We start from the raw sequence: 25,324 nt of genomic DNA on the forward strand, positions 1-25,324 counted from the left end.
CACCACAATTTTTCTAGAAAAAGGTGAATATAATCCTATAGTATAACTTTTACCCCTAGTATTTAAAGCCCATACAATTGATTCTTAGATTTATACAACATCAATGGAATTAGCCTGCTGATAACACATATATGCCCAGTCTGCTGATTTGTTTTTAACAATTACTTGCATGTGTACATTTTATTAAGTAAGCAGCAGATTTATTTAGCATTTTTCCATACAAGCAAAAAATATTGTTACAAACAAGTGTGTTCTGCCTGGAAACATCCCACTCGGTATCAAAAGCCTTACCTGCGAGGGTCTGGTCCCACTTGCTAATACTATTTGATTCAGCACTAAGCCCCTCAATATATTTCAGATAGGCTTCAGAATGAAGAAGCCTCTGTGTCTTTGGTGGAGGGGAGACGAACATGGGAGTTGTGGGCTGCTGCATAACCGGCTGACTCGCTGGGCTCTGGCCGGGATACGGAGGGGGTGCCTGCTGTCCCGGTGGGCCAAGGATTCCTATCTGCAAAGACAAAGTGATGGAGAGATCACTTCTGAGGAACTGCAGGGAAGCCGCTTTGCATCTGTGCATCAGGTCATCCTCATACACTGGAGCTTCAAAGCAGGTTATGAGCAAAGGCGTAATTTCTCTGGAAGATGCTCACTTCATCCAGGACTTGGGGTCACCGAGATGCAGAGAGAGAGGACGTGCAAACAAACCATATTCATATTTAACAGACAACATTGCTCATATGTCTAATCTATGTAAAAATATTCTCATTACTATCACCATTTATCCTCCCTCCTATTACCCTTAATTACTCCTTTTGCCTCATTTTTATTTCATGTTTTCTCTAATTTGATCATAAACCATGTGGTCTTTGAAGTGCAGCGTTTCTCTCTAAAACATCTACTCCAAATTGACCCTGATCCTTGGACAACTGGGATACTTCCACAGAATAAATGCTAATCACTGTCAGGCAACAATTGCAGGCACACAAATAAATCATAGTCACACAGAAGAATTCCCACCATCGTGATTAAGAAGCAGTACTGAGAACTCTTAGCACGGATATCCTGTGGTCTGAAATAACTCAATGTCATGACATACACACTTTACTACTTTCTCACTCAACTTCCAGTTTTCTTCACACCCTCTAACCAAAATCACATTTCTCTTTACGACACAAAAATTTAGTCAATAAACTGGAAGTGTGCTGAACACTTCATCTGTATTAATCACTGGAACATCTGATCATCATGTGTTACCCAAACTCACAAATTCTGAACTGCCGATGAACATCTGCTTCTTCAGTTTGTGAAACATGGGAGCAAACAAAACAGTTTTTACCTACTGAGAGGTACGGCTGAGAAAGTGGACAGCATCATCTCTGCATCACCAAAGCATGCAAACCCTAAATTATCAGCAGCTCAACAGTGTGTTGAAATGACTCCTCTTAGTTCAGTGGAAGGAAAACAAAACAAAACAATCTTGCTTATACTGCAGAAGTTATCCCACTGGGCAGAACCTGATCAGTCTAATAACAATCCAGCCAACAAATACAGACACACACTCTGAGTGTAAGATATTAACTGGTTCTAAATACATCAATGTACATTTGATTTATGTTCTCCCTGGGAAAGGCTATGTGAATCCCTACTTGTCTTAACTGAGATGTTCAAAAGCTAATTCAGAGCCTTAGAGCCTCATAAATAATGCAAGAACGACTCACCTGCTGTCCAAAAGGACTTGCTCCAGGCGCTGGGGTCCCTACCATGGGGGACACATTTTGGCCTATAACACCTATATTTCAAAATATAAAATTAGTCTTATTTCAGAGCAGTGACAAATACCTCTTTGGTCTTCTATGCTTTGATATCATTGCTCACAGTTATTTTAAGCAAGTGTATAACATTCAAATATCCCCTTCTCCCCCAATAAAAAAACCACTTTAGAAGTTTCTGAATGGAAAACAAAAAAAACCAACATGACAACTACCAAACATTGATATGTGGCCTGTTGAATTAATTTAATTAAAGAAATGCAAAGTGAATAATTTTCGGTTTTCAGGGGTTTTTCACATTACTTAGTGATTGCCAGGCTAAATCTTTTAATTTATAATATGTGCCTTTGGCTTGACAGGATCTTCCTGAAATCCTTTAAGAAAGGAAATGATGGTTTGCTTTAGTAACATTTAACATTTCCTTGTGTTCAGTATTATAAAATACATTCACAGCAGGAAGAAATCCAAGCCATTGCACAAATTCTGTTAGATCTCACTAATATAAAACACAATTAGCATGTTAAGCTTAAATAGCCTTATATATGAGACCAATGAACATTTAAAATAAATTTTTAAAAAATAAAAACTGTTAGTTTTTCTCAAACATATTGAGGCTTTTCCCTATTGCACAGAGTGCAGCAGAAAACACTCCTGTCAACCTTACATACAAAAATTTACAAATCTAAACGAGAGTCATGCAGTTCCTGATATTTTACATACAGATGCTTTGGTCTGAAAAAATGAAAATTACGCGTGCTGCTGCTTTTCTTTCTGTGTATGCCACTTCTCATATTCATTCATTGGAAAAGCTGCAAACTAACTATGCTCTGCCTGAGGGTTTAATTTGCATGCAGATTTCTGTGTCAGTGATCAAAAGATGTGTCACTGCTTTGTGCACACTAAAGCATATTTCAAATGCATTTTCCATTTGATCTAGGCCCCCATTTTAAACGCATCTGTACTAACAGCAAGTCATAAGTTGGGAAAAACATTGATAATACAAGTTGTGGAATATGGCACGGATTTTTTTTTTTGTACAAACCAGAAGTCTGGAGGAGGGCACCCTTACTTTTCCAGCATCAGAGCATGGCTTCACCCTTAGCCCACCCCACCCGATTTAGCACCACTTCACATGTGGTCCTCCATTGCTAGGCATTATTTTTTCCCTAATCCATATCCTCTCAGTTTTAAACACCATACATATAGCCCACCTCTCCAGCGGGAAAAACTCTTCAAAGAAATGCATTGTCCTGGATTCACCTCCCAACCATTTGTATTGGCTGATGTGTGCTACTTGTCACTGCCTTGGTGAGTCGGAGACAGGCTCACAGACACACAGCCGTTTTCCTACTCCCTCTATGTGACATTATGGTGAATCTTACACACCAGCGAAGATGCAAGCTGCACACCTAATACTGATGGATTTAAAAAAAAAAACAAGGAAAAATCCGCAAACCAACCCAAAAAAATTTACACACAGATAAAATCTCCTTAACAGAGCTTCTGATAAACACAGTTGCAAGTGGGGTAGGGCCAACAAGAGCACTTTTGTCCACAGCTTGTTTAACTGCTGAACATATGGCATACACATCTTTTAAATAAGCACACGAGTTATCAGAGGTAAGAACTGAAAGAATCAGCAGAAAACAGGATCAGAGGGCAGATCAACATTTTTCCCCATAATGGGGACATGTTAATGGCATTAACACTGGAAAAATGTTTATGTTTTATTCAGCCTCACTTTTCATCAAAAGTATGGCAAAAAAGTGGCAAACATGTAGTAGATACGCTCTCAAAAATCAATTCAAAGTTTGGCCACAATAGTATACTGAGTTCACCTTATCCCCAAATGTTTCCAGTTACTGTTGTGTCAACAAGGTTTAATCTGAACACTGTGCTCTAGTGGCCAAGGGGTCTTAAATGACCAGGTACATTTAAGTGCAGTCTGACTACTGATAAACATTAACATATTGAAAAAGAGTTCAGTAAGGAATGAGAGCAATAAATTTCATTTAAAATCCCACTTTAAATAAGAAAAGGAGGAGTGGAAGGATGATGTTCAAATGACATAAAGATATGAATAGACTGATTCCAGCTTTTCAGACCTCTTATAAACTCAAGCACAATTGTCAAGTTTTTTGGCTGGAGCAAAACTAGCATCATGTTCTCCAGTAACCTTTCCCTGTCAGTTTACTGGACATGCCATTCTGTCAACATTTTGCATATACCTCATATATTCAGCAGTGCATTGTGTGTGCTGCAGCTAAACAAACCTGCAATGTTCAGAAACAAAAGCTATGATGAAAATAAGCTGCAGATAATTTCTGTAACAACTGGTTAAATGGCAAGTACATGAAAATGAAATACTGAGCGAATGAGGATGACATTCTTACCGGGTGGTGGGATGCCTGGGATGCCTGGCATACCTGGCGGAAGTTGGTGGGGTGGGGGCACCCCTGGGTGAAGTGGCTGCATGCTGCCCATGCTAACAATGCCATCAACTGGGCCCTGCAAAGGTGGCAGCACCGGTGGATAGCCACTTATCATGCCTTGAAGGACACAACAAATTTCAAACATGCATCAATAACATGCAATATGATCTACACAGTAAGACATGCACTATCCACAAAAAAAAAAAAAGCACCTTTAGTACAGCAAGACGATACTACGATACTACAATTAGTATCTTGCAAAAATGAACAAAAATTAAAAATAAAGTTATAAATATGAAACACTATACCTCTGATGAATTAGTATTTAGTGTATTTGTATGTTTCTCATGGGGCAATAAATGCTGAATATTCAGATATGTTAACACAAGGAATAAATTCAGCCACAATTAAATGTTACTAACGCAAGCAATTTTAATACAGCTTAAAGCTCTGCCATCTGCATACAGATTACAAACACAACACTAACCATACAAGCTTCATGTACAGCCCTGCTATGTGGGCTAGCTCAGAGACCAAACCCAACTGGAACAAAAACAAAAACCTATACATTTTTCTGCAGTGCTTATGCAAAATACAAAAGCCCTACGACATTCACATACTTAAACCTAATGGCAGTGACAGGTGATTTTTATTAAACCATCTCCAGTATGAACTAAGGAAGTAACTAAAATTTTAAACCTGATAGCACTGGATGTGCTGGGCTGCAGTAATTTACGCTCACAGCACTAGATCAAAGTAAAAGGACTTACAAGGAGCACCTGCAGTCCCTCACAGAATTTCACTGTCAATGTCTTCAAGGTGTCTTTATAGGAAAATCAATGATACGATGAAGACGGTATTGTGCTGCTACTCATAAATTTAGTTTTCTGCATGTGAGGGAAGACAATTTAGAGCTTATTCTGGTTTTGGTTCAAGTTTGTTGCTATCCATGAGGTGAACCTACACAATATTTAACTGCACTATGTTTATTAGGCTCTGTAATGTAACTTGCTTGTCCCTTGACTGTTTTAATTTAAATGGATGCATTGCCAGGTAACCAAGGAAAAGGGTTGGAAAGACAATGAAAAGATGACAGAGGACAGAAGCAGGTCTAGAGAGATGAGGTAAGTTTAGAAATGCAAAACTGCTGGGGCTTCTATAGTCTGTTCCAAGAAAGCACCTACTGAGTCTTTGCCACACTTCCAGTAACTCATAAAAGAAACTTTCAGAAAAGGGATTTCTGGAATAAGACTGGCCAAAAACTCACCCCTGCTTTGACTGAAAACAAAGCTGTCACAAGCTCAGGATCGAAACAGATCAAGCAGCTACAAAATCCAAGCTGAATTTGTCACTTCTTCAGGAAGAGTTACAAAGCTGAGAAACCTAAAATTCCAAAAGCTTGCTTGGAGCAAACAACAAGAAAACAAAAAACCTGGTATCTCTCTCTCAAACCTTCACTTTCCACAGGACATCTAGATTGATACTTATTAAATAGGTCTTCGGTACCCATTTCAAATACCAGGAAGCTCATCTGTACCTCTTTAACATAACTGAAATCCATATTTCTAATGGAAAAAGTAAAAGAAGAAAATCAGCAAAAGCATCCCTAGAATAAAGAGCTTTTACTGTAGCTACTGCCTGGTACTTCCAGTGCATCCCGAGCTGCAATCATATCTTCAATGCATTTACATACACATCTGAAGCTTTAAAACAAACAAAACACCTCCAATGAAACAAACCCACATTTATCAATCATGAAAGCTCATTTCTACATTTTGAAATAAAATACTCACTGAACAACTGGCTGCATTAATAAAGTTGTCATCCAATCTCCGTGAGAAACCAGTTCGTGTAGCTCATCACAAGGTTGTAAGAGCGGCCACTTTCATACCCCATGTATGAGTTACCACTTTGATTTTAAACTAGTAAACATGGGCAAAATATCTCCAGCTCCCACAGATGTGATTTATGATGTCTTTAAAATTACTTGTTCTCCCATTTTTTACTATAACAATGTAAGATTAAATAAACTTTTGTAATGCCTAAATTTACAAGAAACTAGAGCGCTGAGCGCTAAGAGAAATGCATCTCAGAAGGCATCCAGATTTCTTGGACCCATGAGCCATGAAGAAGTTCTATGAGCTTCTGCGATGGAGAAGTTATCTGAACTAGAGAAAACCAATCAAATGATGGAGAAGGATGTGAAAGAGGTCTCAACAGCGTAAGATACCTCTAAGTTAGACTTGTGGAAACCAAGAGATGAAAGACGGTATTTTTGAAATGAGCCACAAAATTAAAAAGAATTTAAAAAGATCCACTTGATCATCTACTTAAAGGAAGTATTTCACAATGCCAAAGTGAAGAGGCTTGAATGTCTAACTGCTTGAATAAGATGATGGTCTTAAATACAGGTTTGCTTTTGAAGAGGCTGCCGCAGGAAGTTAGCATGTGTAGTTTGCAGTATGCATGTTTTTGGAAAAGTTTTAAGGAAGTTTTAATAGTAAGTATTACTGCCCATCGACACCTACCTCCAAAAAATTGGACAAGTAACTCAATGCCAAAAAACCAAGAACCAAAGCAAGAAACTGCAACCACAAGAGGATGGTATTTCTACATATTCTAGATTGAAATAGGTTACTCACAAAAGAGATCAGCACTGGAGAACTCCTTTTTTCTTTTTCTTAATGTAAGTACAGATGTGTACACACCCACACAAACACACACCAACTGCAAACAGTTCAGAGGAAAATTATCAAGAACAAAGTGAAAAAAAACAAAAGAAAAATGCAACTCAGCGTAAACAAATGCTTTGTAATCTGGAGACCATGAACCAAATAAGGAATGTGCCTTCATTTAAACATCCATGCAGCCTATTTACTGAAAAGGGATTTAGAGACTGTGATGAAAAACACTTCAGGCTGTCAGCTCTAAATATGGCCACAGCCTATGAGACAGGAAACAAAAAGAAAAATGACAAAAAAATAAATGGAATAATTGGAATGCCTAAGGGAAAGTTAAAAAAACCCCAAAACTCAAAACCACCCCTCTCCAAATACTCATTTTTACCTACTCGGCGCTATTTTGACCTTGGCTGAAGTAATCTAATTATTTTAATTAGAAAGGGGAGAAAGAAAACAGCCTATCAGGTCATAACCAATTCACTTTCTCACTGATGTATGGCTGATTCCCATACAAGAATCTCCAGTGGACTACACTGTCTTCAGATCTGATACTGAAAATACTTACTCCGAACATACTCCCTATGAACACAAGTGCTAACGAGCACAATACCCAGCAACAGGGACCTCGTGGAAGAGTTCTCCAAGCTCACTTCTATTCTGAAAAATCACCTGATAAACCAGCAATGTTGGCATTTCATATTTGTTTCTGCAATGGCTCTAGATCCTAAATTGCTCTAGTTACTGGTGTCTAATCGACAATTCTGTAAAAGCTTTTGCTTGGATTTAAAATCTGGTTTGGATTCTGTTTGCCTCTCACCTTCCTGACAATTAAAAAAAGTAATAATTTGCTTCCTACTTCACCACTTCCACTGATGCTGCCTGCACTAGAAGACTATTTAGCTCGCTCCCCTCCTGCCATAGCAGGGCTAAACATGAACTCTGCAAAGTAGAGTGAATAAATACGACTGCACACAAACAGAACAGGACTACTGCACAAGGAGGACCCTTTTTCCCTACATTTTCAACAGGCTACTCACTACTGAAGCAAGTAATGTGGGACTACCAGGCTACCACTGTGGTTATGTATATTCATTATGAAGAAAGACTGAAGAGGTTGAGCTTTTTCTTCCGTAAGAACAAAGTGACCCAAGAGAGTGTTCAGAGTTATGAAGGGGGTTGATAAAGTGGATGAGGAAAAAATGGTCATAGCTCCTACGTTTTACCTGCAACGGGTGTCAACTGCTGATTGAGCATTCCCATTGGTGTTGGTGGCGGCACCACCCCCATAAGAGCCCCGACAGGAGTGCCTGCCCGGGGGGAGGAATTCTGCTGCTGTGCTGCTCGCTCTCTCTCCTGCTGCTCAGCAACTTTAGCTGCCCGCTCTGTAAAAGTATTTTAGATTTTCAGTTCTGTTTTGTAACCCAGAATTTCAAAATATTATCTGTTCATTAAAAAGGACTAGTCAAACACTGGCATAGTTTAGTCAAATATAAAGTAGAACAGATGAATCTTTTTATACAGCATATGATTTGATTTCATGTGGCTGCAGCTAAGACTTTGAGAGAACCTTTCATGAAAAATATTCCACAAAGTTTTATCTCTTTCTAAAAAATAAATAAATAAATAATAAAATAAAAATTTAAAAATCAAAGAACAAATTTGATAATAACACCAGTGTTACCAACATGAAGCAGCAGTCCAGCACTAGGCTCAGTCCGCACTAGGAAAACATGGCAAAACGTTCCCTCCTTTGACACCACTGGCCCAGCTAAACCAGCTGCAGCCAAGGCCAGCAGCTCTCACTTAGATCCGCTACCAGCTGCTGCAGGAATTTTAAGCACCATGTCTACCAGACGTGCCCTAAAATAAGATGCAAATAGCAGATAATAGTGCCAGCCGGTGGCCCGTTTATTCTTGGGCTCCCCATATATTTTACTACTGATGCAGCTGAAAAATGGTGGCAAAGTTGGGAAGCATTTGCAAAGTTTCCCTAGTGTAGATAGGTCCTTAGTGTTTGGAACATAACAAGCAGCAGTCTGATGAACCAAAAATATTTTTCTCTGCCTCTTTCTGACATTTTCCCCGTTTGGTCCCCTTTGAGCTACTAATTCTTTTTTTTTTTTTCCTTCTTTTTTTTTTTTTCCTTCTTTTTTTTTTCTGAAGATGTCTAACTCACATTGTGCTGCTCACTGGAGGCCATGTGTGTCCTTTGTACGATGAATGTGGTCATTATCTCAATCAAGTTTCTCACTGTGACTGCAAGAACAAAAGATCTACTGCAGGGGGATCTGACCAGAGGATAATTTTATATTAAGGGAAGGGTAAAAGGTCATGGGAAGAAGAAAGAAAAAAACAAAACCCAAGCAAACAAAAAAGGATATACTGAATGCCCACTCAAGGTGCTTTGGGGGCATGCAAGTTGCTGATTTGTTTACTCTGAACGTTGTATCTGACTGACGCGATGAGGAACAACAAAGAATAAATGAATGCAGCATACATCTCCAGCAAATTTTAATAACAATGAACGCAGGGCTAGAAGTTCTCTTGCAGTTGGTGAAAGATGAAAACTGCCACTAAAACGGCAAACAAGGTCCTCTGTCAAACAAAGGCTAAGAAGAAGTTCATCAAGGAGATTAAGTACATCCTGCCAATGTTATTCATTTTCTCTAGTATATGACTTCGAACGTCTATCATGCTTTTGTCTCCTGTAGAATCTGTTTGTGCAGCTTCTAGTGCTACCTCCATGCACTGAAAGACCAGTTTAATTTCCAAAGTAATTTCCTTCCTTCTTTTCACTTCTGTCATTTCAGGAAGAGATGACGACGCACAGAAACTCCTAAATTTACTACAGGCAACTTATATGTGATTGAGCACAAAATACACAAGACAAAGGTAGATCCTGAAGTAGAAAAATCCTCTTCAGAGCAGAGCAAGCATTTGGGGAAAAGATGAAGCAGCTGTTCTGACTCTCACTTACTTTTGGTCAGCTAAAAAAAATGGTCAGACAAAAGCAAAAGTTCTGGAGACACTCTGATGAATGAGAAATTACTGTTAAGTGTCAGCTTTATCAGACCTCAGAGTGCTGAGCTTTGAAGAAGGACCTGATGTAGGACAGTACTTGAGTTTTACCTAGCCTCTATGAAAGCCATGACTGCCACGGAACTAACAGATGAAACAACACTGCCAAAAGGGAACCGTAGCAGGTGTCTAAAAGTTCAGCCTTGAGCATTCACCATAATACTCAATACTAAACCCAAATTGTTTAGGCCAGCACTTGAGATCATTCAAACATTTCTAACACATCTCAAGAGACGGGAAAGAGACCTTCCACTTTGAACAGAGCTTTTTGTTAAAACAGGCCTTTACCTCAATCCATGCATTATTTTATTTTATTTTGAGGAGTTTTCACAGTGCAGTTAGCCTTCCAGGCATCTCCAATGCAACCTGTTCTTTGCTCAAATATTGCTAAAACAACAACTATTACCCTGCACATATACCAAATGAAATTTTCAGTGGGTCAAAATGGATCTAAAATGCAAACTACTTTTCACCAGAACATGGAAAAGCATTTTTTCACTGACATGTCAAACCATGCCCGTTCCCTGCTCCCTGGTGCACATCCACACTAGAGAGCACGTGATTTTTGACTCGTCACAGTGGAAGGAGTTTCTCTCCTTTCACCGGTCATAAGCAAACACAGTTTGGACGCTTTATAACCCCATCCCAACCCCTCAAAACCAAATAAAATTAAGTGTAGTTCTGGGCAGACACCAAGCCAGAGAAACTGCAGCCCAAAACCCAAAAGCTTTGGCAAATTTTAATTGAGAGGATTAAAATGGAAGCATGTAGGCAATCATTAACACAGTGGACAGATACTGTCGCTACCATCACATTACAGCTATGTTTTCCTGCAGAACTGCAAGACGTCAAGCTGCTCTAAGCTAGGAAGCGATGACATCTTACTGCTTAAGAATTAGGCTGTGAGGAGGGATCTGTCAATAAAAAGATACCACATGCATCTAGAAGGGTGTAAAAGGAAACTACAACAGGAAAAAAGTAATGCCATAATACTTTCACAAAGGAAGAGCATTACCATTTCCCTTCACAGCATTTGCAAAGAAAACTTGCACATAGCTGAGTGGTGCTGTATTACTCTCCAGTACTGCAAAGAGGTACTACTGCAAATTCAGAAAGGACTGAGGCAGCTGAGAGTGGAAAGTGATACCATGCAAACTTCTAGTTTGAAGATCAAAGCTGCTTTTAAGTTATGAGTATGCAGAAAACCTATCAAATCTCATTTTTACAAAAGCAAAGTTATAACTTAATTGGGCAATAACTTTCCAGGGTGTTGAAACTTTCCTATCCAAAGTAGCAATTTCTTCCAATAAAATTGCAACAGTTGCTTAAAAAAAAATGGGTTTTTATATTGGAAGTGTTGACACATCATTAAGTAGAATAATAACTATGGATGTTAAGTCAACATATTTGGCTTCGGTATGGGCCCACTGTTAAGGATCATTGTGTTTTATTTAATCAAATAAAGTTGAAACACAGTCACCAGGAGGAAGGGGGAGAGGGAAAGAGAGATACAAAGAGAGAAAAGGGGGGAGGTGGGGGAGGGAGGAGGGCAGGGAGGAGGGAGAGAGAAAGAAGGAAAGAAGGAAAGAAGGAAAGAAGGAAAGAAGGAAAGAAGGAAAGAAGGAAAGAAGGAAAGAGGGAAAGAAGGAAAGAGGGAAAGAAGGAAAGAGGGAAAGAAGGAAAGAGGGAAAGAAGGAAAGAGGGAAAGAAGGAAAGAAGGAAAGAAGGAAAGAGGGAAAGAAGGAAAGAAGGAAAGAAGGAAAGAAGGAAAGGAAGGTCTAAAGTATCTCATGCCTATGAAATATTCCTAGGCTTACTTCAGGATATGAAATCTCTCAGCAAAATCAGTTACAACAGTTGATTAATATTGAGATTGAACAAGAGGTCAATTTACAGTATCATAACAGATTCTATATCCTTGATTTTATTCTACCAAAGCTTTTTAGGATTCTAAATACTGTTAATCAAAGAACTTTTTCCCGCTCCGCTGTAAGCCTTCTTACCTGCTGCTACAGCTCTGAAGAGCTTCTTGTCCAAAATTACCCTCAGTGCTCCGTTAAGGAAACTTTCACAAACCATTCTTCCAACTGACTTCCAGCTCAGGGGCTTCATGCCCCTTTACTTCTAATTTGTCCCCATTTTCTTGGTCTTTGTTCATTCGGTTATTTGTGGCAAAGACATTTAAATTATCAGTTGTGTGTTACATAACTTAAACATACTCTCTGTTCCTCTTCACTCATTTCTCAGTATGAACTTCTCTTTAAAGTACGTCCAGAACACAAGCATAACTATCTTCTTTAATTAAACCCGTCATCTGAATAACATTAATGAACACATTGAGAAAGAAAAAAAAGCAGAAAAGAGTTTAGCATCTTAGTTTTTATTTACCTTCATATTCTGCTTTCTTTGTTGCTTCCAAGTTTCTCCATTCAGTTCCTACAAGCCTGCTGAGCTCTCCAAAGGAGTAGTCTGGGTGCTGAGCTTTAATCACAGCTCTCATCTCGCTGCTAAATAAGATGTACCCACTCATGTTGATCTTCCTTTTTGATCCCTCCTTCTTGGTGCTGCCCTTAACAGACTTGGGAGTGGACTGTGAGAAAAAGCAGTTATGACCACAAGTGTACAAAAGAGAAGCTTCTCGACATACAAGATTCAAATCTGTAAGAAACAGTATTTTAAAATATTTCCGCATTTCTCCTGAAAATATTTGCATAAGGACCATCCAACCTTACAGCCCCTAAAGAGAGACTGCATCTATTGATGCATGACAGGAGCATATACACAGTTATGAAATGCACACAGGAGAAGGAAAAAAACAAATCACAATGTTCTGATGCTTTTCAACCCTTCCATACATAATGCCACCTTTATAACTGAGTCTTCAAAAAATTCTCAGTAAGATAACACAGAATGCTTACTATTAGCTAAAAATCACTCCAAACTGAACGAGAGGACTAAGGCTGAGTAGCAAATAAGTGAATATTTGGAAGGCCAGAAGAGAATAAGAGTAAATGTGTTATGTCACAGATTTCATCCATTATGCTGTTCAGAAATATTGCCAACACAAGTGGAGTAAAACTGTTTGCCATTGCACATTTTAGGAAAATGCTTCCCCCTTTCCTCCTCGGTCTTCGTAACCCCTAACCTCCCTGGCTCCATCTTCCACTCTTCTCATCCCTAAATGCTGTCTGCTTTGCCTGCCAGACTTTCCTTTCTCTCCAGTGTTAACCTCTCATAACATAAATAGCCATTTCTCCCTGAAAGAACCAAAGCCCAGTTTTGCTATCACTGCTGAGCTGTACAACAGGTTCACATCACATTCTTATGTTGATGAGTAACAAAAACTCTGCTTCTTTGCTTTTTCCACCATGGATGCTCCTGTTGAGAGCTCCTTGATGTTTCCACACATCAAAAAATTTAACCTATTCTGACCATCACTGAGATACCACAGCTGGAAGCCCCCTTTTTAAGGCTCCTTCCACCTATATTTGTCACAGAAGACCATAATACACTCATATTCTGATCAATAAGGACCACAAATGTATTATCATACCTAAACCCTCAAAAGGCCTTTTTCATATCCCAAACATTACAAATTTCTTATATCTTGAAAAGTGTAATTGATTCCAAATACCTGTTGGGGAAAAAATGAAAGAAAAATATATCCAACTGTTTTCTTCCTATGCTGACATTTCGGCCGTGTTCCTAACTCCTTCTACTTGACACTTTCACCCCACAGTTCAACATTCTCTCAGGTAAAAACAAAGCTTCAGCAATACCAAGATGCTTAAAAAGTCTTGCTCATCAATTTAAGCCAGGCAGTGGATAAACTGAGGCATACTTGCATGTTATTCCAAACTTCACTGTATTAATATTTAAATGGCAATCAACCCTTAATGTTTTCATTATGAACCTGAAGACAACACTTCTCTTTTTGGAAGGTAGTCTTCTAGGTTTGTCTGTAAGATGGAGGAAGTGAAGAAAACTCCATGCAGTTTCTGGGATGAGACACAAGGCACGTACAATTCATCCTGGCTTCTCAGGCAAGCCCACATTGGCAGATGGAGAATTCTCAGTTCAGAAACAGGAAAATGTAATGATATATTTGGCCTTTTATACATCTGCACTTAGATAGCTACAGGTTTATAATCTGGTTTTGCCTTCACAGTGCTTGCAACAGTTTTGGTAACAGTAATCTAACATAAAAGCCTACCCATCAGTCTGGAAGGGCAAACAGGACTTTGAGAAACTGTAAGAATTCTGAATTAGGTTCTTGTATTCTCCATTCTTTTACATCCCCAATACAACCATTTTTAAATGAACAGAATCTTTTCCATTTTAGTCAGATAACTGCATATTCAGTTTTAGATGTGCTAAGAGAAGAAATAAACCAGGACCCCCTTGTATGCCTTTTCTCAGACATACTGACTGCTAAAGCAAAACATGAAGCTGCACATCTTTTTCTTCTTTAGGTTTGACTTGATTCACAGCAAACTGCAGGAGAGCATCATCCACCTATTTGTCAAGCCCCACAATACCACATACTCATTTGTCTTGACTCTTTTTATCCTTAGGTGTAGTAAGAGCTTCTTTGTTATCAGGAGAAAAAAAATGTTTAGAAGTTCTGGGGTTTAACAGTTGTTAAAACTCTGTATGTTTAAGAGAACATGAAGCAAATACATGCCTTTGATCTAGGAGCTCTGTTCAAAAAGACACTTTTCACTTGGGACATAGACAGAACATATTATCTGAAGAAGAAAGTTTGTTTCTGTGTTATATGTAGTTATCTTTCCACCAGAGTTAAATTGTGCTCTGAATGCCAGCTCAGACACAGCATGTCTTTTCTTTCCAACTCAGCGGTGTCAGGAACCTTCCAGGGCACTTATGTATCATCCTTCACTTCTTAGTACCCATCGCTACTGATCCTTTTCAGTTTTCCTTATTTGTTTGGGTTTTGGTTGGGTTTTTTTGTTGTGTTTTTTTTAATTTTACTTCAAGTTCTAGACTTCAGAGTTCACATCTGTCTAAAGGTATATATATACATGTGTGTTGGATATATCCACTGAGCCCAACTTCTCACCAGTTATCCTGAAAGCTCTGCAAGACTGTCCCGTTACGAACAGTTTAAAAAGATAAAATAATGCAAGTATCAATCTGGCTTTTTAAAGAGATATTATATATTAGTATTTAAATAAAACTTCTCAAGGGAATCTGAGCAAAACACAGCTATATAGAAAGACAGAAAGCAAAGGAGATCAAGACAGTGAATGATGCAGAAGTCAGTTTGCGGGCATCTTTAATGTCCAATGATCCTTATTTAAACTGCTTTCAGCACTCCCATGCTTAACAATGGTAATGGTTTGATTTATAAAAAGTTACCTTCCCCTTCCTAAAGTGTTACATTAGTTGGTTAATGCTGGAAACATGCTTTGTATTTGTAATACTCAGCAAGAGTTTTCACGCTACTTATGAAATTCAGCACGTTAAAACAAAAGCAGTGAGACAACCTTGCACAGGAAAGTCCTTTTGGTGGTCTGCCTGCATGGCAAAAATCACAATCAAACCAAGCTAAAGCTTTCAATTTCATCAACTCTTTTTCATGACATCCAAAGGCAGTTACTTCTATCCAGCAGTCACATCCTTTCTTCAACTACCAATAAGATTGTCACTTCACAGTCAATGTAATATGGCAGAAATCCATATTGCTGGTTACAAAAGTGTCTGCAACTCTCTCCTGTTCCCATCTGGTCACTGCCATTGCCTCTTTAATGCCGGCATTAGCTTGGATGTGGCAATGTGATGAGACAGATAAAAGGGTTTAATCCAGTTGCAAACAAGCTTTTTTCGTTAGGTTAACTTCCTGTTAAAGCAGTTCCTCACCCTGCTTCAATACTCAGCTACATAAAAATACCAGGGCTTATGTAAGAAACACAGCAAGAGAGGAAAGGGGATCAAAAGTCCTCCATTTAAGCAGCAGCAACGACTCATTCTGCATTCAAGCAGCATATAACCACACATGATTCCTCTTTTACTTCCTACCCATTTATCAGAAAATTAATACTAAAGCTTCTAGGATATCCAGTTCTTCTAACTTTTTTAACAAGTTCTTATTTCCAAGTAAGAATGGTAATGCAATACTAAAAAAGTGATTTTTTTTTTTGTTTGTTTGAGGATGATGCTCAGCATTTTCTAAAAATGTAGCAAAACCGGAACACCCAAAATGCTAGTTTTTTTCAAAATTTAAGCAAAATCTTAAAAATGGGCATTAGGTAAATTGAGAATTACAATTAGACCCTTACATCCCAACCTTATATAAGAACCTGATATTTCTGAACAAGTGTCACTGAAATCCTACTAATTAAAAATAACATTAATATATCATACAAAAATGTACCCTAGATTTTCCTCAATTGAATGATTTCCTTGACAAATATTTTCATGGACTTACATATTATCACCTGGGTATCATATTAGTTATGACAGAATGGTTCCGTGTAATTTATTCCATAGATTCATAAACTGAAGTATAAAACTCCTCTGTGTATATGATAAAATGCTACGGTTTCTTTTATTTATTTGGGTTGGGGAAAAAAATGCAGAATGTAAAGATGTAAAGGTTTCTCAAGGAAGACCCTTACCTGTGGTGGAGTATAAGGCATTATATCCAATTCACTAGCTAACGGGGTCTGAAGCTGAGGCATAGAAGGTGTTTCAGTCATATCGCCTTCCTCTTCTCCCATCTCTTCCATGTCCTCATCACCTCCTTCCAACTCAGCAAATTTTGCTTCTAGCTGCTGAATCTTCTTTTCCAGTAGTGGAGATGGTTCCTTCTGAGGAACTATGGGTTTTCTGAAAGGTGGAGGAGGAAGACAAAAAGCAGATGAGAATACACTCATACTTCACAGGAGATAGCACATATTTTTGAAGAGTAAACCAACTTTTCTTCCTTTATCATGGAATAACATGGAAATAATGGTTGCTCAGGATGTGCCCGTGCTTCCTTTCAGAACACTGAGCAGAAATCATTCAGTGTTTATGGCCAGTGTTTCATTTCAGTCACTTGTTTGAAGGATTTATATACTTTTTTTTTAATGAGTTAGGGATTTCAATGCAGCAAATACTTCATTTCTGCAATAGAAGGCAGTTAACACCACATCTTCCTTATATTTTACATTTTACTTAAGTTAGAACTTAGTATTTTGACTAATATCAATGTTCACCAACTGGAAAGCTATTTGTTATTCATAATGAAGATTTATGTATTTTGACAACATCCAAGAGAATTTACCAATCTAATAATGTAACGACTTTTTCTAAAGTAGAAGAAGAAGAAAACATCCACTGGTATTAAGACTGTGGAAAGACTCATGTTATCTGGACTTCCTCCCAAAAGTGTGATTAGTCAAAATTCAGCTTCTGCTACAACTATGACTTTTAAGTATGTACTGGGTATGGCTGGGATGGAGTTCATTTTCTGCATAGCAGCAGTAGTCCATACGGTGCTGTGTTTTGGATTTGTGACCTCAACAGCGTTGATAACATATCCATGCAGTGTTGGCACATCATCACGGCTTTTTCTTTTTCCCTCTCTGCACCCCAGCAGGCAGGCTGGGGGTGTGCAATAAGTTGGGAGGGGAGACAACGAGGACAGCTAAGCCATACGACATTGTGCCCAGCAAGAGAAGCTGGGGGAAAGGAGGAGGAAGGGGGACATTCAGGGTTATGGTGTTTTTCTTTCCAAGTAACCATTATGCATGCTGAGGCCCTGCTTTCCAAGAAATGGCTAAACATCTGCCTGCCAATGGAAAGTGGTGAATTAATTCCTTATTTTGCTTTGTTTGCACATGCAGCTTTGCTTCACATATTAAACTGTCTTTATCTTGACCCAGGAGTTGTTCTTCCTTTTGCCCTTCTGATTGGCTCCCCCATCCCGCTGCGGGGAAGTGAGCAAGTGGCTGGGTGGGGGCTTAGCTGCCAACCAGTCAGTCCACCACAATACAGAGGAGTGGCCAGATGACCCCCTCATTCCCAACACATTTTTACCTAAAATAGTATATTTCATCATCTACAACTTTTGCAGAGAGTGAAAACCTCTTCAGCCCCTTAAATTTCTTCATTTGTTTGTCGCTTTCATTGTAGCGGCTCTCACAAAGGAAAACATCATTTTCAGAGATTTCTGTTGGTCTGCAGGAGAGGAAGTCTTTGAACGATAGAACCACACACTTTCCTGCAGAAATGAAAGAGCTGAGTAAGAAGGCAGCCACACTTGCAGACATTTTACAAAAGGCACGGAAACTCAAGTTTTTGCCATCTTGTAAGTCTGAAAGATTCCTGGTATTTGATGCAACCATGGAAAGTACACCAATTGATATCCCTCTTAAATAATGCCACTGAGGAGAAACCTACACAAACTTAATGCAGCTTTTGGATTTTTTTAAAGAACGAGAAAACCTGCAAAATAACAAAACCCCATGATCACTAGTCAGTTAACTATATCTAGCACAGCATCGTAACTACAAAAATCATCTTATGCAACAAATCAAATTTCAACCTCCATCTGGACTGACTTTCTAGGTAACACATACTGGAATAATTACATCAATAAGTGAGAATAATGGACTTTTCTGTTCTCTGGCTGCAGACAATGTTCACATGTAATTCCCTTACTGTAAGAAAGCTTCCTTATAGGGAAAATTCTCACTACAGGTCCCAAAGACAGGAATGCATATTAGAAATAGACTGAATAATCTCTCCTCCTGCATGCAATATGAAAAAAACATACTTGGAATGAAGCCTACACATAGCTATAAATCACTTCAGACTGTATAGGAAAAGAAAGAGTCCATTGGATTTAAAGTTGTTAATAATCACCCAAAATGCAAGTCATCGGACAGGTCTCCTCCAAGTTACTTAAAAACACTTCCTTCTTGTAGAACATTTTAGTTGGCTCATGTTCAGTTTCTTCAGGATGTATAAAGATTGGACCAAAGAAATATGCAGCTCCATCTCGCACCCACATCTTTTCAATTCTGGAAATAAAACCAAACCACTGACATAAAAGAAAGGCCATCCCTCCTAAATGAGACAGCTGGATGCACTAGGTTGTTCAGGGAAACTGTCAGTAAAAAACGAGTACAGAAGAAGAGCATATTCCAACTGTAAAACTGTATCACCTTTTTTTTAGGCAGCTAAACTTCTACCTCAACCTATTAAGAGCTTGTGACATTAACATTTAGCTTCATTCACAAGATTTTTTTTTCCCATTTTCTTTGATACTTTTTGCAACAAGTCCGTCTTTTGTCCGAATTATTTTTATAGACACAAACTGCAAATAAAGAAGTTGCACCTACCTTCCTACTCGAGGTCGCACTAACCCATGTGATTTTATGAAGACACAGTCCCCAACCTTAAGCCACATATCATTGTAGCAAAGCTGTTCAAAGTAATGGCAACCAGGTTCTCCATTGGACATTTCTACCGGAACATCTTCTTTGTCCTGCAGGAGAATATGCATTTAGAAAATTGTGGAAGAAGGAAAACCAAGCACACAAATAAAAAGATGCCAGGTGCAAATAAAAGACTTGGCTCCATCTTTACATTACCAGTAATAGCTAAACACTAAATAGAGCTGCACGTGCAAAAGTGAGGGGCCTTGAAATTTAAAAATGAAATAGCAAGGCCAAAGATACCCTCCATGTATGTCACAAGCTTTCCTATTTCACAAAGCTGTAATTGTGCCAGAACAGTATTTTACAGGTCCCTTTTTTGTTCTACTGCTTCTAAGTTAACAGGCCAAGCCAAGCCTTGTCAGCTTATTTTGATGGTTTGCTTTAAAGCACAATAACATGCTTAAGAGGCAAGAACTGAGCATACGGCCAAGTTAACATACTTAGAAATTTAATGCCTCAGCTCTCATATACAATAATAAGAACACTCCATGTACTGATTGCAAATTCATACCATTTGCCCTATTTAATTTCTTACTTTTTAGTCAAAACTCACATTGTGCCTCATTTGACTTTTTAGCCTAGGATTTCAGAAAGCCAATGAAAACACAGGCTATCTCCCCAGGATAGGGAAGGAAAAGACGCTACAAGTTTTCATTCTCTCAGTAGAAATAATTCCTTCTTTTGTCATGATGTGAATAAATACAATAATATATACTAAGTGTCTGATTAAAGTTGACAATGACTATGCTGGGTATTCTGTTCTGAGGTCCTGTTAAAGAACTCAATGAAAAGTGGATTTATTTTATGACTCTACATTTCTTTTTTATGGCTCTGAATTTATTTTAGATAAATTTAATTCAATTTAATGGAATTTAATACCTTTATTTATTTCTTTTATCACTCTAAATACAATAAAATAAAGCATTTTACTAGTATGTTGGGCATAAATATTCTCAAGCATTTTGACAATAAACCACTCAGTTATCAACCATAAAAAGGTCACAAACAACAGAATATTACGTATTGCTTACTGCTGCATAGCTACTGACTATTTTACTGAAATACTACATAACAGAGCATTTCAGTATTGCCATGAACTAAAATTAGACTTCTAGTTCTACTGATTCTTTAGGCTTAAGATAAGCTTTAGGGTAAAAATGTAATTTTCTTTTCCCAAGTGGTAAAAAAAACCACACCAACTCTTCACATGATCACAAGAAAGCATTTGTAGAATCTAGCAAATATGTACAGTTTATTTTCTGTTTAGACTATTTATACTTTGTTTATATTTATTTACAAATGTGTATAACAATTTATAACAGAAACATTATTTATTTAGATTTTATTGTGTCTAGATGCTGTGAAACAGATGTCATGAGGACTCATATTTTGTAATTCTTTATCTGTCAAGCATAATCGATGTTCCATTTGCCATCTCACATACCTTTTCAAGATGAAGGATACTTTCTCCCACCTTACTGTCCTCCAATGTTTCAGCATGTTTCTCCTCATCTACTTTGTCTGTATTAGCAAACACAGAAGCAACACGGACTACAGGCAGGGGCACATCTCGTGGGACAAATCTTACAGAGCTTACAGGCATAGTCCACAGTTTAATCTTTTTAAAAGATTTTGTCTTTGCAGAATAACGTGACTCGCAGACATAGACATCCTCATCTCTGAAGCTCTCAGGACACAATTTAAAATATTCCTGCACATTGAAGAAAAAATATGAAATATTTCAGCAACACACACATACCCCACAGACACACAGTGAACTCCCTCTCATGCTTCCTGCTTTTCTTCTACGTTTCTATCAGAAACAGTTTTAAACTAATAAAGCCTTTCTGCTGAGTTCTTTTCTTCCAGTTTGGCAACCAAGCTATATTTAAAATTAAAAGCAAACAAGCAGAAATCCCACCCTTAGAGAAGAAGCTAAATTCAGTGCAGGTTATCATGTGAGAAAAGTTAGGTTTTATTTGTTTACAAAAACAGTATATTAACAAGTAAAGATCGGCAGCCTAAACCCACCTTTACAAGATTTCTGAGCTTTGACTTGGAAAGAGGACAGGAAAGAGGACAGTTTGGTGTGGGGCAGGGGGAAGTAAGCTCCATGCTCATTGATATGGGACTGTGATACCCATTCACGTACTCAGCAGCTGTAGCACTTTGTTCCATACAAACACACTACCTTCAAAAAAGGTCAAGATAGGTACGTTGCAAACAAGCCAAAAATCCTCAGCACAAGGATGATGTGGAATCATAAATAAGCCAGAAATCCTCAGCACAAGGATGATGTGGAATCAAACCTGAGACAGAGCTAAAAGACTTCATCCTTTTACCAAGCCATTCAAGCCTCCCTCTCTATCAAACCTAAACCTACATGTTTTTATGGGACCTTTAAGAATTTACTTGCAATTTCTCTACTACATGCTCTGAAAAACCAGTTAATTAATTATCAAATAAGCATATGATTCTACAAACCAACCAGCACCAGGAAACACCATCACTTGGGTGAACTATGTATCTCATGAAGCAAATGAAGAATACAAACAGTACACTGGAGCAAGTCCTATTTTATTTAAGTATTAGTAGAACATCTCTATGTTACAATGTCTACAGCTCTTCAAGAAAATAGCAGAGAACATATTATTTGCTTAACAAATTAGTCTGAACAGTCTCTCACCTTGACAAACATGACCACACATTTGCCTAAAATTTTGCTAACAGGAACTTTATTGTAATAGTCACTTTTAAAAACTTCTTTCTCCAAGAATTTTCGTGTTGCAAGATGAAATGTTTCATTTGGTCGATAAAACCAACAGCCATAGAGCCATTTCTCTCCTTTAAAAAAAGAGAAGGGAGAAAGAAAGAGGAAAAAATGTAAAATGATGTATTCTCTAGTGCATGAGCAAGAAAAAACAACTGTAGATTGACTGACTAACCAAACAGTCATATAGTCATTTATCCTGAGAGTAAATTGTTTTAAAACAGGAAAAGATTCCTTAACAGTTTCATGTAAGGAAAACCAGGTTGCATAAAAAGCCTGCCAATTTTTTCTTCCCCAGTAAAACCTGACTCAGAAAAATAAAGGAAGAATCAGTTCTTATTTATAAATCTTGACTTTCAGGCCTTGAAATGGCTTCAAAGTCCACACAACAATCACCTGATTATTTGAAGAACCTTGGGTAACTGGTTTCAAGTTTTTTTAGGAACTCTTTCTTCCATGTTACACTGTGAGAAATTCAAATTGTTAACAATGATTTGTAAAGAAGTTACAAATATATACTATTTTTCTAAATCTAAGCAAGTCTGTAACCTGTAGACTGAACGAGAATACAAAGTGCTATTCACTTTCTCCATCACAAACAAACATAAGAAAGGTCCAACTGGCCAGTGGCCCATCTACCCCAATATACTGCATCCAACTGAGTGAGCAGGACAGGCTATTAGGAGAACGCATTTGATCTTGGCCACTCTCCATAACTCATTCCACTCCTTCTACAGTCATTGCACTAGGGGTGTTAGAGAGCTATTCTCTTTATTGGGCTATTATTTGCTGGTTATTCCCTTTATTATTTCATTTAGATCTGTTGTACATAGACTTGTCTCACACGTTTTTGAACCTGTTGATTATAATCCACAAGCTCCTGGAGACTCACTACCCACTGCATTAAAAAGCCAAACACTTTCATGTGTTTTAATCTGATTTGTTAGTGTCAGCGAGTGCCCTCTAACTCTAGTACTGCTGGATTTGTTGAACAGTATTTCTGCATTCACCTTATCTACTCACTTCATGATTCTGCAAACCTTAATTATATCCTGCCTTACATTTCTCCTCTCCAAATTGAAGAGTCACAGTCTTTTTTATCTGTCCTTGTAACACATCATTCCATGCCTTTAGAAAAAAGTACAACCAAAATGGTTAACTCCACTATAACCCACTGCAGTTCTCAGCAACTGTGGTGAATGGAGTTATATCCAGTTGGCGCCCGGTCACAAGCGGTGTCCCCCAGGGCTCGGTTTTGGGGCCACTCCTGTTTAACATCTTTACTGATGATCTAGACGAGGGGATCGAGTGCACCCTCAGTAAGTTTGCAGATGACACCAAGTTGGGTGGGAGTGTTAATCTGCTCGAGGGTAGGGAGGCTCTGCAGAGAGACCTGGACAGGCTGGAGCGATGGGCTAAGGCCAACTGGAGGAGTTTCAATAAGGCCAAATGCTGGGTGCTGCACTTGGGCCACAACAACCCCCAGCAGCGCTACAGGCTTGGGGAGGAGTGGCTGGAGAGCTGCCAGTCAGAGAGGGACCTGGGGGTGTTGACTGACAGCCGGCTGAACATGAGCCAGCAGTGTGACCAGGTGGCCAGGAAGGCCAATGGTATCCTGGCTTGTATCAAAAATAGCGTGGCCAGCAGGGACAGAGAAGCGATCTTGCCCCTGTACTCGGCACTGGTGAGGCTGCACCTCGATTACTCTGTTCAGTTTTGGGCCCCTCACTACAAAAAGGACATTGAATGACTCGAGCGTGTCCAGAGAAGGGCAACGAAGCTGGTGCAGGGTCTGGAGCACATGTTGTATGAGGAGCGGCTGAGGGAACTGGGGGTGTTTAGTCTGGAGAAGAGGAGGCTGAGGGGAGACCTCATCGCCCTCTACAACTACCGGAAAGGAGGGTGCAGAGAGCTGGGGATGAGTCTCTTTAACCAAGTAATAAGTGATAGGACAAGAGGTAACGGCCTCAAGTTGCACCAGGGAAGGTTTAGACTGGATATTAGGAAGTATTTCTTTACAGAACGGGTAGTCAGGCATTGGAATGGGCTGCCCAGGGAGGTGGTGGAGTCCCCATCCCTGGAGGTGTTTAAGAGTAGAGTCGACATAGCACTTAGGGATCTGGTGTAGTTGGGATCTGTCAGTGCTAGGTTAACGGTTGGACTAGATGATCTTCAAGGTCATTTCCAACCTAGATGATTCTGTGATTCTGTGGTTTCCAGGATTGCTGAGTGCACCATGCTTCTCTCATACTCCTATCTCTACTCTTCCTTATACTTAAGAGAAGTACCTCCTGCAAACAGAAGGTATCACTGATGAGAAAAAACAAAATAGTACTGTCATGGCTTGATTTGGTCTAGGAAATGCAAGATTCAGCTCAATTCTGAAATTTAATAAAGGCAAGCTCTGAAACTGAGCTGTGTTGTGGAACATTTCCAGTTAAACATGCCCACCTTTGGTTCAGATTTCTCAGCACAGAAAAAACCCATGTGTTCTTCTGTGCCTAAATTAGAAGAAGCCCATCCCACTTATTCTCTGGGATGCTTATGATTTGAGAATAGGTAGAGATGAACAACAAAAAAGAGTGTGCTGATCCAAGAACTTTGTATTTGTAATATTGTTTGTAATAAGGCAACTCAGAAACAAGCAAAATATTCACCAGTCCACACATACTTCTGCAAATAACATCTACACAGAAAAAGCTCAAATTGGAAGTTTTAAATAGCGATAAGAAGTTTCACCATATTGTTTTCCTATAGCAAAGACATCCTTACCAGCTGAATCTTCCCACAGCCGCTCAATACAGACTATGTGAGGTTGCAAGTTGGCTTCAGCAGGCTCCACATACACATAATCTCCTACATGATACATGCTGTTCTTGAAGCTGCAATCCTGGCTGTAGGTCCGATGCAAGCTTGACAGCCCAGCTGATCCAGAAGAATCTTCACTCTTTTCAGCTTCTTATTTCAAGAGGGGAAAAATCGATGTTAGTAATGCCACATTTCCACACTAGCCAAGATTATTGATATGAATGCTGAGTTCAAAGTGCCACATGATACCTGATGCGTCCCCCTGACACTGACTTACAGCCTGAAGGAAGGGTTTCAGCGTATTTTGTGCTGCCAGCCTTTCTGCTACTGCTGCTGC

The 25,324-nt window shown here is 38.8% G+C and overlaps 1 protein-coding gene across 14 annotated transcripts in view; it reads right to left on the reverse strand.

Moving 5' to 3' along the window:
- The window catches only part of PBRM1 (polybromo 1), a 66,834-nt gene that overhangs the window by 3,398 nt on the left and 38,112 nt on the right, over window positions 1-25,324 (reverse strand). For 6 of the 14 annotated variants that reach the window (XM_074879490.1, XM_074879495.1, XM_074879493.1 and 3 more), the window contains 12 exons: window positions 24,952-25,137; window positions 22,096-22,253; window positions 20,854-21,120; window positions 19,311-19,456; window positions 18,832-18,989; window positions 18,004-18,187; window positions 16,599-16,809; window positions 12,349-12,550; window positions 8,106-8,264; window positions 4,163-4,318; window positions 1,719-1,789; window positions 292-508 (listed from right to left, as the gene is read on the reverse strand). In XM_074879490.1, coding sequence (XP_074735591.1) covers window positions 292-508; window positions 1,719-1,789; window positions 4,163-4,318; window positions 8,106-8,264; window positions 12,349-12,550; window positions 16,599-16,809; window positions 18,004-18,187; window positions 18,832-18,989; window positions 19,311-19,456; window positions 20,854-21,120; window positions 22,096-22,253; window positions 24,952-25,137 — 2,115 coding nt within the window. Of the gene's footprint in view, window positions 1-291; window positions 509-1,718; window positions 1,790-2,981; window positions 3,185-4,162; window positions 4,319-8,105; window positions 8,265-12,075; window positions 12,275-12,348; window positions 12,551-16,598; window positions 16,810-18,003; window positions 18,188-18,831; window positions 18,990-19,310; window positions 19,457-20,853; window positions 21,121-22,095; window positions 22,254-24,951; window positions 25,138-25,324 lie in introns of those variants that run through there. The other 8 variants (XM_074879500.1, XM_074879499.1, XM_074879504.1 and 5 more) reach the window with 5 other exon arrangements.

This window comes from Strix uralensis, chromosome 10 (genome assembly GCF_047716275.1).
Source record: "Strix uralensis isolate ZFMK-TIS-50842 chromosome 10, bStrUra1, whole genome shotgun sequence".
Classification (NCBI taxonomy): Eukaryota; Metazoa; Chordata; class Aves; order Strigiformes; family Strigidae; genus Strix; species Strix uralensis.